A 12,147-nucleotide genomic window follows, 5' to 3' on the forward strand; every position below is an offset into this window, starting at 1 on the left:
GGTAGCAAACTTTGGCTCTGCTCCCTGCTCTGCCATTGCCTTGCTGAACTGGGTTGAGGGCTATCCATGAGGGTGATGCAGGGTATAGCCCTTTATAGTGATGGAAAAGGACTGTTGCTGTTCTGTACCTGGGCTTTTCCCAGCTGGATTTGTAGATTACTGTTGTCCGTAGGTAGATAAACTATTGCAACTGAAAAACATTCCTCTGTATACGTACAGCGCGGCTTGCGTTTATTTTGGACCTTGGAGAGTTCACTTCAATCTTGTTGTCACTCAAGTCGTGTCAGCATTGTGTGCTTTGGAGCTGTGCAATGTCAGAGCAAATCCGTGGTGGGGGGAACCAATCAGTTGTCCGTTCTAGAAGTAGGAGTTCTGGAACTTCCCTGACCCTTCGCAAAACAAATGTTTTGCTTTCTGCCCATGATTTCTGGGGAAGAGCAGAGCCTATGAAAACATGGGATAAATGTGTAGCCCGGTCAGATTGGTGGGAAGAAAAGATGGTGGTACGCTAAGCTCTGCCCATGTGAATCTTCCAAATGAGACACTGCTTGCAGTAGATTGTGCACATGTGTCTGTTTGCCAATATATGGGAATGGGTGACAGGGGATGGATCACTTGATTCCCTTTTCTGTTCATTCCCTCTGGGGCGTCTGGCATTGGCCACTGTCAGACAGGATACTGGGCTAGATGGACCTTTGGTCTGACCAAGTATGGCCATTCTTATGTTAAGTTCTTATGCTGGATGACCTTGAGGAAGACCATTCCGCTTTCTGTGCCTCAGTTTCCCCACCTTTAAAACGAGGATAATGGCCATTTCCTACTGTGGCAAAACACTTTGAGATCTCTGCATGGAAAGTGCTGTATGTGACTGGACTACACTGCATTGATAGCTCTTGCCCCAGGTCAGCCCCTTCAGTCCCAACTCCACCTGCGAAGGAGAGGCTCTGCAAAAATAATAAGAAACACTGAAATTATTTGCAGTTCCTTGATCCTCCATGGCTGGATTTGGACGAAGGTTTAGGCTGGCTTTTACCTTCTCCAAACAAGCATGCCTGGCCCTAATGGCGTCTAAGGGCTGATCTACACTGCAGCACAGTGCAGAATATGGGAGATTGGGGGGAGAATTGTAGAGCAGACTAAAGTGTCGTGCTTTTAACTGCCCCATGTAGACCCTGCTGGTGTGAACTGAAAGGTACCTAATGTGTGTTTGATGTAGTCCTGTGTCAAACAGCTGCCAGATAGACTAGCCATAAGAGACCAGGCAGATTTCAGTGGCTTTCATAAAGCAGGCTGAAGAAGACCCTGACTGCAAAGGGATGTATTCCAATCTGGGCAGGACTCCCTTGCCACATTACCTTCCTCTGAGAGTGATTAGTTATGTGTATTGTGGTAGCACCTAGACGCAGGATTCCAGTGCAACAGCATATAAACTGATCCCTGACAATCCAAGTTAATATCTACATCTTGCTCTGTCTTTGGTGTCCCCCCTGTGGGGGTTGTTTGGAGTGGGGGGGCAGGGCTGGGGTGAGGAAATTAGGTGGTACTTTTCCCATGTTGCTCCCAAGCTGCCTCAAAACACTGTGAGCTGTACGCTTATTAGCCAAATGAGCTTGTATCTCACCCTTGGCCGCACTGCGGTGTGCCATGATGGCTTAGGAAACAGGAGGGGAGCAAAGGGAAGCCTGACTAGGCCCCGCACAGTGATCCAAGGAACACTGACAATTAAAGGCTTTCAGACTAATAACCCGGGATCAACTGGCTTATCTGGGCTCTGAGAAAACTGCCCGCTTTGCGGACACTGCTCTGCATCCTGGCGGAGCTCACCCATCAGAGTTCTCCTGTCCCACCCTAAGCTGTGCTGGCTCTGCTCCACCCAACTTGCCTTCCTCTGGCAGCAGTATTGCTAGCCAGGTGGCATCCGGTGGGGCTGACTCTTGGCCTGGGGTGCCAGGCAGTTAGTGTGGCAAAAGGGGGGATCCAGCAGCCACCTAGCTGAGGCAAATATTGAAAGCTGGGCTCAGTCAGGCACTGTGGCAAGTGAAAGGAGTTGGCTGAGAGCTCAGCTCGACATGGTGCTGGGCAGCCTCCATCCCCAACGAGCTTGGCGTGTGTCAGGATCAGGCCCTAGTGAAGTAGTCCTGGAGCATCAGCAGAACAAGGACATCCTTCCCAGAGCTTCCAGCTTTGCTTCCGTGGGGATAAATAGCTGGTGCCTGCTGCTTCCCAGTAAGCATTTGGGATCCACCAGCCTGTCCTGAGCTAATGGCTCCTTCCCTGATGGCAAAGGCGTGAAGTGATTGTGTGAGGCTTTGGCAATGAAAATGGCAGGGACTGAGTGGGAAGAAAGGGAATGTTCTTGGGGATCTGCCAGCAGTTGGCTGGCCTGGACAGCCACCTTTGTGACTCTTAATAAAGCAAATGTTAATGCTTGTGCCTGGAGAGCTGGTGTGGGCTAGCTGGGTCCCCTCCTGAAAGCCTAAGAGGGGGTGGTGGGCTATTCAGGGGGCTGCAAGGCCACCTCTGCATTCCCCCCCCAAAGGAACATTGGAAGCTAGGCCTGTGGGAGTATCCCACATGAGAAGGGCTGTTTCTCGGCAGGGTTCATAATTTGGATGTGTCCAGAGATATGGGCCTAAATCTCTGTGAGCTTGGGTGCTGGTGTAGGGTATTTCAAAATAAAGGGTGTCTGGGCCAGGGGTCTGTAACCATAAGGGCCATCAAAGCAACTTAGAAACTTCATTACAACCTCTGATCTTGGGCATTCTCATCTGTGAGGATCACAAAGGCACTGGCTTTTCAGCAAGATGGCCACCTCTGCCACTGGGCTCGGCAAAATGGCTGCCTTTTTGTTTCAACTCTGATGTGGTAGGGGAACAAGGAGGAAACCACAGCCTCCAGCTGGTGCCAATGCCAGGGGCCTACGTGACACTTATGCCTTTTGGAGGATTCACTCTCTCAGTCCCATTGCTTGAACATCTCAGTGAGGAGACTGGCTGGCTGGATTTGGCTGCTCTGAGGCTTCTGGGGACATTTGCTGGTGCTTCCAAATCAAGGCTTTGTGTCTCAGGTTCTGAGCACTGTCAGTCCCCTTTGTTGCTCTTGGGTACAGGGAGATGAGAAGATCTGGGCCTTTCCATAGTGATCTAGGCCTCTGTCATCTCCAGACTGGATTATTATGTACTAGGAACTCTCTCTCTTCACATTGGTCTGACAAAGCCGTGGTCTGTTGACCGTCATGGGATCCATCTGTTCCCTCAAGCACTTTCACCGGGACCAGAATTTGGCCCTAAATGCAAAGACCTGTTCATGCAGAAGTAGGAGTGTCAATGACAGCCTCTTCTGACAGTGGTGTGCTTCTCCTGCAGTAGAAATAGTTCCCCAGCGCATATGAGATGTAAAGGTATGCGTCAGGACTCCTTATTGAGGAGCACCTGTCTGTAGAAAATTACAGAACAGGTTTTTGACAGAGTAGACGGGCTTTGACAGAAGTTACAGTGGAACTAGATGACCTTCAAATCCAGCTAATCATTCATCTGCATTCCAGGTTCAAGGCGGGAGAAACCACAATAAATATTGTGGAAAGCTGCTGTCAGCGTGCTCTTGTTTACAAACACGCCTCTCACTATGGCATTGGTCCAGAGCAAAGAGCAGCCCCTGCTCAATCACTTTCACCACTTCTACAGCGCCTGGGCCTTTGTGGGAAGTGTCCCATCCTAACAGTGGCCTGGCTGACTGAGCAAGGGAGACCTGAGTTACTGTGGCACGTTTGAATAAAGCAGGGCCCATCTTTCTATTCTGTTTGTGTACAGCACCTAGCAAGTGGGGTCCTGCTCCATGGCTGGGCTATTACACAAATAATTACTAATGGGCATGTCTAGGTACTGCAGGAGCGTGGCTCAGAGTCCCTTTTCCAGGTGCCATGGGAAGCTTAGCTGTGTCTGTTGGAGACTCTTCATGTGAGCAGAGCTTTGAGAACCACCTTGTGCCATGAGAACTGCTCAGATACACTCCTGGTATCCAGCATGCTCCTCTACTATGGGCAGTGGGGTGGTCCTCAGTGCTGGCTGCTCTGGATGTTTCTCTGAATCCTTTTGGTTGCTTTTCTGAGTCTGCTGCTTCCAGAGATCTGAACACTTAAGGGAAAAAACCATTTACCAAACTGTGGGGTGTGGTGTGTTTTTTTGTTTGTTTTGGTTTTTTTTTTTGAACCCAAAGCCTGTCTTCTACTTTGGGTTTACCTGTGTTTCTCCAGATATTTTCATCCAGGTTAACCTTTATTGTAGATGAAGAGAGCAATAAAAATCGGGAACATGCCACAATAAAGTCTCCATGAGGAATCGCAGGGCCAATCTCGGCTGGGCCAGCCTGCGCTGAATGAGACCTACATGGCCAGATTCTCCATTGCTCTCAGTAAAGAAGGGAGTTCTCTGTGGTTTTCATTGGGAGCAGAGTAACTTTGAAAATCTGGCACTTCATTTAGGTACCTAAATGGGAACTGGGCTCTTCTGCAAATCTGGCCCAAAGTGGCTGCCAGGCTTTTCAGGCAGCAGAGGCCTCAGACGTAATAGTTACGTAGCTAAATCCATCTGTGGTGGAGATTTGATTTCAGGCCAGAGGTTCAGGCTGGATTTAATTTTATCCTGAATGGTGGCCTCATTGTTACTAGGCATAAGAACTCTGCTCCACAGAGGAAAAACACATGTTAGAAGCAGAAAACGAGCCCCCTGGAATGTGTAGTCTGATTTCCAGTAACATATGGACCCTGTGGATTTTGTTTTGTGCTCCCATTGGCATTAGAGTGGAATGAAAACCTCCTGGAAAACCTTGGCAGTTTGATCTGTCCCAGATTTTGTGGTCTGGGATTGAATGAATTCGCTTTCTTCTTTGGAAGAAACCACTTTCCTGACCGCTTGTGAAAGGCTATAATTCTCGGCCGTGAGAAGGCAGAAAGAAATGCGAGTAATAAGCTGTCTCCCAGGGTGACTTTCAGAACGCAGTTGGCACTAGAAGTAAAGGGCCATGCTCTGGTGCCCACTGATTTCCTGATGCCACAGAAATCTCTCTGCCACCACAGGGGTCTAGCCCACAGATGGGGCCACTCAATATGCTTTTTGCCAGCGAGGCCACGAAGTCATGAAGTGTCTTGTGGCCATGGAAAGAAAGGACGTGAAAATTACAAGGGAGGCAACAAGTCGGCTGGGGCAGCTGTAGTGGAGCAGGTACCTGCCATGGAGGCAGTCTCGTTAATGTAGCCCTCGCAGAAAATAAAATGAAAATCAGTCATAGAATCGTAGAATACAAGGGTTGGAAGGGACCTCAGGAGGTCATCTAGACCAACCCCCTGCTCAAAGCAGGACCAAGCCCCATTTTTTGCCCCAGATCCCTAAATGGCCTCCTCAAGGATTGAACTTGCAACCCTGGGTTTAGCAGGCCAATGCTCAAACCACTGAGGGATCCCTCCCCCCCTTTTAGTGTCTACGCCCTGCCAGCACCAGGCTGGGGAATCCCGCAGAAATGTTCTCTGGTGCCTCTCCTGTAAATGAATATCCCTCTTTGCGTCAAAATAACCACAAAGCAAACGGCCAAGTCTGTTAGTGGTTTAACGGGCACGTGGTTGGTTGCTTTAAGTCGGCCCTGGGTGGGAAACATGGTGGTGGGAGGGCGGGTGGCTGGTGGCAGGCGGGCAGCAAGCTTGTTTCCCTTAATGCTTTTGTTCTGGCAGCTTCACAGGGTCACCTCCTGAGAAGGGAAATCTGTGCCTCCGCTAAAAATAAGAAAGCAAAAAAAAATATTTCAAAGCAAATGCCTAGAGACGGCTCGGGACAACGCGGGACTCAGGGTCTGAGGCACCAGCCAGGCCCGCTCAGACCTAGGGCTCTGCTCTGGGCCCATAGGATCATGGAATCTCGGGGTTGGAAGGGGCCTCAGGAGGTTCTAGTCCAACCCCCTGCTCAAAGCAGGACCAATCCGCAACTAAATCATCCCAGCCAGGGCTTTGTCAAGCCTGACCTTAAAAACCTCTAAGGAAGGAGATTCCACCACCTCCCTAGGTAACCCATTCCAGTGTTTCACCACTCTCCTGGTGAAAAAGTTTTTCCTAATATCCAACCTAAACCTCCCCCACTGCAACTTGAGACCATTACTCCTTGTTCTGTCATCTGCTACCACTGAGAACAGTCTAGGTCCATCCTCTTTGGCATCCCCTTTCAGGTAGCTGAAAGCAGCTATCAAATCCCCCCTCATTCTTCTCTTCCGCAGACTAAACAATCCCAGGTCCCTCAGCCTCTCCTCATAAGTCATGTGTTCCAGCCCCCTGATCATTTCCGTTGCCCAAAACTGGACACAATACTCCAGATGAGGCCTCACCAGTGCCAAATAGAGGGGAATAATTTCCTCGATCTGCCAGCAATGCTTCTACTAATGCAGCCCAATATGCCATTGGCCTTCTTGGCAACAAGGGCACACTGCTGGCTCATATCCAGCTTCTCGTCCACTGTAACCGCTAGGTCCTTTTCTGCAGACCTGCCAATTAGCCGCTCAGTCCCAAGTCTATGGCAGTGCATGGGATTTTTCCATCCTAGGGGCAGGACTCTGCACTTGTCTTTGTTGAACCTCATCAGATTTCTTTTGGCCCAATCCTGCAATTTGTCTAGGTCACTCTGGACACTATCCCTACCCTCAGTTTAGTGTCATCTGCAAACTTGTTGAGAGTGCAGTCCATCCCTCATTCAGATCATTAATGAAGATGTTGAACAAAACTGGTCCTACGACCAACCTCTGGGGCACTCCGCTTGATACTGGCTGCCATCTATACAGTGAGCCCTTGATCACTACCCGTTGAGCCCAACAATCTAGCCAGCTTTCTATCCACCTTATTTATTCATCCAATCCATACTTCTTGAACTTGCTGGCAAGAATACTGTGGGAGACCATATCAAAAGTTTTGCTAAAGGTATATCACATCCACCACTTTCCCCATATCCACAAAGCCAGCTATCTCATCATAGAAGGCATGGTCAGGCATGCCCTGGGTGAATCCATGTTGACTGTTCCTGATCACCTTCCTCTCCTCCAAGTGCCTCAAAATGGATTCCTTGAGGCTCCATGATTTTTATTCCAAGGACTGAAGTGAGGCTGACTGATTTTATAGTTCCTCAGATTCTCTTTCTTCCCTTTTTTAGAGATGGGCACTATATTTGCCTTTTTCCAATTGTCTGGCACCTCCCCCGATTGCCATGAGTTTTCAAAGATAATGGCCAAGGGCTCTGCAATCGCATCAACCAACTCCCTCAGCACCCTTGGATGCATCTGATCTGGACCCCTGGACTTGTGCATGTCCAGCTTTTCTAAATAGTCCTTAACCTGTTCTTTCACCACTGAGGGCTGCTAATCTCCTTCCCATGCTGTGTTGCCCAGTGCAGCAGTCTGGGAGCTGACCTTGTCTGTGAAGACCAAGGCAAAAAAAGCATTGAGTACTTCAGCTTTTTCCACATCTGTCACCATATTTATTTTCCCACCCCCTCCTTGGCTGTTACTCTCTCATTTTAAAACAGCAATAAAAAAACCCCCAAATACACCAGAGAAGCAAAAACCAATATGGTCCCTTTCCCGAATGCTCCTGCTCAGCACCGTGAGTGCCCCGTTCAGGAGCAGGCCGCGCCCCTGTGGCGAGGATGCCTGTTTGCGCAAGGCTGCGGCCTGCAGCGGTTAGGCCTCCCGCGCTGGGGCAGAGGCACCCTGGCGTAAGCGGTGTGTGGGGCACCGGGGACGTGATGCCCTCCCCTCCCTTGGGACCCGTGGGACGGGGATGTGAACGGGCGACTGTAATGGCAGGCAGCACATGCTGTTCCTGGCCCTGGCTGGTAGAGGCAGCAATGGGGCTTTGCAGCCGGCGTTTGCTCGGGCCAGCGGCGCTCTGTGTGCGGCCACCAAGGAGTTTTTGCATGGAGTCCAGGAATAATTTCTAATAAAGCCCAAGCCTTGCAGCGAGCCATGTCCCCCTTCCAGGTCACAGCTGGCTGGCACCTTGCAACAAGCATCTGCTGTGGTCACTGTAAGTGACCTGGGTGTCTTGGGAGCAACAGCCAGAGGTCGTGGTGAGCTGGGTGCTCTGGGCCAGGCTACTGGGTTCATTAGCTAGTGCTGGTCTCTCCGCATTCACGTCAGGAACCCATTGAGTACAAGGGCCATTCAGACCAGTCAGTCCAAATGCTTAAATATTCAGAAGGCTAAAGTCTAGGCTTGTGATTCAGCCTTCCCCATCAGTCAGGAAAATCCCGGGTCCTGCTTTCCTGTGGCAGATCTAGGACAGACAGGTTCGCTGATGATCCATTCCTCTAATGATGATTTTTGCAAGAATGGGGGAGAGAAAGAGACTAGGTGCCGTCACACCTTTGCCAGCTAATCTGCAGACAGTGGTTTGGTGCATTTTCCTGTTCTGCCCGCCTGTGCCCACTGGACAAGCTGCTGGTGTCCATTCCTAGTTCAACAATTGCATCTAGGAGTGTTAAGTCCCAAGGGCTGTAAAATTCACATGACAGTGGATGGCATTTTAGCAGCCGTCTTAATCCTGGTGACCCTGTGAGTAGGGCTCTGAGGTGCTCTGATTAATGTACGACAGATAGGGGGCAGATTCTCAGCTGCTGTAAATTGATCATGGTGCTACACTGAGGTCTAGCCCAGTAACTGATTAAACCTTACCCCCTCCATCCAGGGAAGTAGGCCAGTATCATCAGCTCCATTTTATAGATTGACGGGGGGGGGGAACTGATGCACAGGGAGTTGAAGTGACTTGCTCCAGGTCACAGAGCTGGAATCCCAAGAGTTCTTGGCCTCCTGATCCCTCCACTAAACTATGCTGCATCCCGGTGAGACTGCAAGCATGTCTCTGTCCACATACTGACAGAGAGCAGAACCCTGAGACAGGAACAGAGAGGGAACTGAAAACCGGTGTCCGGTTAACCAAAGGGTTAACATGCTTGATCGCTGAAATACTCTGGTGTGGCTGAATGGAAACTGGGTTCTTTTTTTGTGCCCTGCCCTAGGTGATCATGGGAGGTGGCCGGAAATACATGTTTCCAAAGAACACCAGTGATGTGGAATACCGGGATGATGACAAGTACAGGGGCACTCGTCTGGATGGCAAAAACCTCATTGATGTCTGGAGAGATAAGAAACCTAAAGACAAGGTAAAGGGGAGGGAGGGAGATGTCTGGGGAGAGGATCAAGGCCAGAGGGGCTGCAGTTTTAAAGATTCTTTACTCGGGGATCTCTGGTTCAAGCTCATGTCCAAAGATAGGGAAATAATCCTGCTGATGTAGCACTTCCCTTGTTCAAAACCCTCACAGTCAGTAACTAACCTCCACAGCCCCTGCCAGGAATGGGGAGTGTTTACAGTTCTGTCTGGCACCTTCCATCCAAATGAGGAGCTGTGTCCTACAGATATCAACAGGGAGGCAGATGGGGAAACCGAGGCAGACAGGTGCTGAGTCTCACCCAGGATCATACAGTGAGTCAGCAGTGCAGCCAGGATTACAGCTTGGGAGCGCCTGGCCCACCGTTGAGGGTCCTTCAGGATGAAAGGTGCTCTAAGAAACTGCTATCTGGACACCCAGGGCACGAACGAAAGAAAGGAACGTTCCTGAGTTTCAGCATAAAAGTACTTCTCTTTAGAGTTCGCAGTGTTGCTGTGGTGGTGTCCATCCCAGAATATTAGAGAGGCCAGGTGGGTGAGGTGAGATCTTCTATTGGACAACTTCTGTTTTATTGTTTTGTTCTGGTTTGTTGGGCCAATAAAAATTATTACCTCACCCACCTGGTATCTCTTTAGAGTAACACAGATGAGCCCAGCTGCCTTTGACCTTTCTTGGCCAGAGACTTTGTCCCATCGGCACCTTGCTGTCTCTCTAGAGATCTGTGTGGCTGTCAGAACCATAGTATCTTTGCTGCTGGAATATCGATGGGGGGCTGTTGATTACAAAGAGGGCTGTTGCCAGCTTCCACCCAGTTTTTCCAGTCACCCCTCTTACCCAGGCTTGGAGCTAATCTTTGCAGAAGACCCTAGATGCCTGTATGGTTTTTATTTATATTCCAGAAGTCCTGAAGTCAAGACCCCACTGAACAAACACACAGGAAGAGCTTGCAGACTAAATAGCTAAGACAAATAAAGGGTGGGAGGGGGTGAAGCCACTTGCTAAGCTCACTCAGTAGAGGTTGGTATAGAACCCAGGCCTCTGAAGCCAGTGTCCTAGCCACTGGACCAACCTGCCTCTCTTTGTATGCTCCACTGCCTAACTAGATAGTATCCCCAGTGCAGAAAGACGACTTTGTCCTAATACAGCCTCCCAAGCAGATGTCGTGGCAAACCCAGTTCTGAGCTGTTGTCTGGAATTTCCTGCACGTGCTGTACTGGGATTGAGAGCTCTGTCTCAAAATCTATCACTTCTCTGTGTGCAGCTTGTCTACACCTTAAACACTATAGCGGCACAGACCCTCTATGCTGACAGGAGGGGTTCTCCCGTCAGTGCAGGTAATCCACCTCCCCAAGAGGCAGTAGCTAGGTCAACATTCGTCCACTGACTTAGCACTGTCCACACAGGGACTTGGGTCAGCTTAACTGCATTGCTTAGGGGTGTGGATTTTTCACACTCTGTGCAATGCAGTTAAGATGACTTAATTTTCTAGTGTAGACCAGGCCTGCTTAGATGGGGATGCTGGGGGATGAGGGAGAGGGAGAGAGACTGGAAATTATGGTGGATGAATGCCTGAAGACAGCAGTGAGCCCTGGTAGTCTGAACAGCTTTGATGTTGATGGAATTTAGATTTCTAACTGGCTTCAGTTTTAAGTGCCCACATTGCATCCACTGAGAGTGAAAACAGGAGTCGGCAGAGGACAAATGGGGCTGGTTATTCCAGTCTAAGGGATGATAATTGTGTGCGGGAAAACTCTCTGAAAATCCCCAGACCCTCTGGAGGGACCTTTTGAAATTAGTCCTGCAGCAGCCTTAGGGAGCTCTGCAAACACACCAGCTCACTCCCTGATCCAAGCCTGAGCCCTGAACTCCTCTGTCGCTCCAGTTGTTACAGCGCTGGGAAGGAGACCGCACTACCCGGTGTATCTGGAGCAGCCTTTGGAGCAGCTTGGATGGGCTCAGAGAAGAAGCACATCCAGGTCTTAGCCAGGGGAGGCTGCCACTGCATGAGGCTTTGGTCAGGGAAAGAGGACCTTCCACGCTCCCATCCCCATCCCAACTGATCAGATCTGAGCTGAGAATGAATGTAGCCTCTAGTCTGAAGAATATCAGTGATGCTGCCTGTCTGACCATACCCCTTGCTTCTCCATAACACTCGTTCTGCCTTCTCTGAGTGCTAGGTTTCTTATTGTAGCTCCTGTTTTTCGGGGTTCAGTTGTGCTCACCCACTCACATAGTGCCTTTAATCACAAAGGATCCCATGGGCTTTTACCAGCTGTTGGCTAGTATGCTCGGGAGTCGCTTTGCTGCAGCAGAATTGCAGCCATGTCTGGGGGGGTGTTCAATGGCCATTGAACAGCCCATGGCAAGACTGCATGGCAGCTCAGAGGAAGGAACATTGGAAAATTCTGTATCCAATGGAAACTGCTTTTCTCTTCCATTGATTATGATTTAGCTGGGACATAAACCACTGGGAACATTTGAGTTTTACTAAGACCAGCTGGTGTATCCTGGCCTCCCTCAGACTCAAAGGGAGTCTGTTTCTTCTGCTGCTTGTGCCCCGAAGGGGAGGTTCCATGTTAGTGGCATTGGTGCTGCCTGGCTATTTAGGAGCAGGCAGTCACTCTTCTGGGGTATCTTGGCTAGCAGAGGGCATCTGGGTGAGGAAGGGGGCTAGCAGTCCGGCTGCAATGGCTAGAGCTAGGAGAGCAGGATTGGCCCCAGGCATGTTTAAAATCCCTCTGTGAAGTCAAGCGGAAGGAACTTTCTCTTCCCTCGGCGTGGTGGGAGCAGCCATAAAGCATGCTGTGTCTGGAGAAGGTTGAGCTGGCCTGAATCTTGGCATAACCCAAAGTGGAGCCTTGCCTGATGGTCAAAGTTTGGGTGACGTTTGTCTCCTTTTCCCCCATGCTGCTCAGTACTGGCTTTTGCCAGGACCAGCCCTGAAACCTGCCTT

General features: G+C 50.0%; 1 protein-coding gene across 2 annotated transcripts in view; it reads left to right on the forward strand.

The window, feature by feature from the left end:
- Positions 1 to 12,147, forward strand: part of ALPL (alkaline phosphatase, biomineralization associated) — an 85,060-nt gene that overhangs the window by 54,334 nt on the left and 18,579 nt on the right. For both annotated transcript variants that reach the window (XM_048825440.2, XM_048825442.2), the window contains one exon: positions 9,045 to 9,188. In XM_048825440.2, coding sequence (XP_048681397.1) covers positions 9,045 to 9,188 — 144 coding nt within the window. The remainder of the gene's footprint in view (positions 1 to 9,044; positions 9,189 to 12,147) is intronic.

The sequence above is a fragment of the Caretta caretta genome, chromosome 18 (assembly GCF_965140235.1).
Source record: "Caretta caretta isolate rCarCar2 chromosome 18, rCarCar1.hap1, whole genome shotgun sequence".
Taxonomy (NCBI): domain Eukaryota; kingdom Metazoa; phylum Chordata; order Testudines; family Cheloniidae; genus Caretta; species Caretta caretta.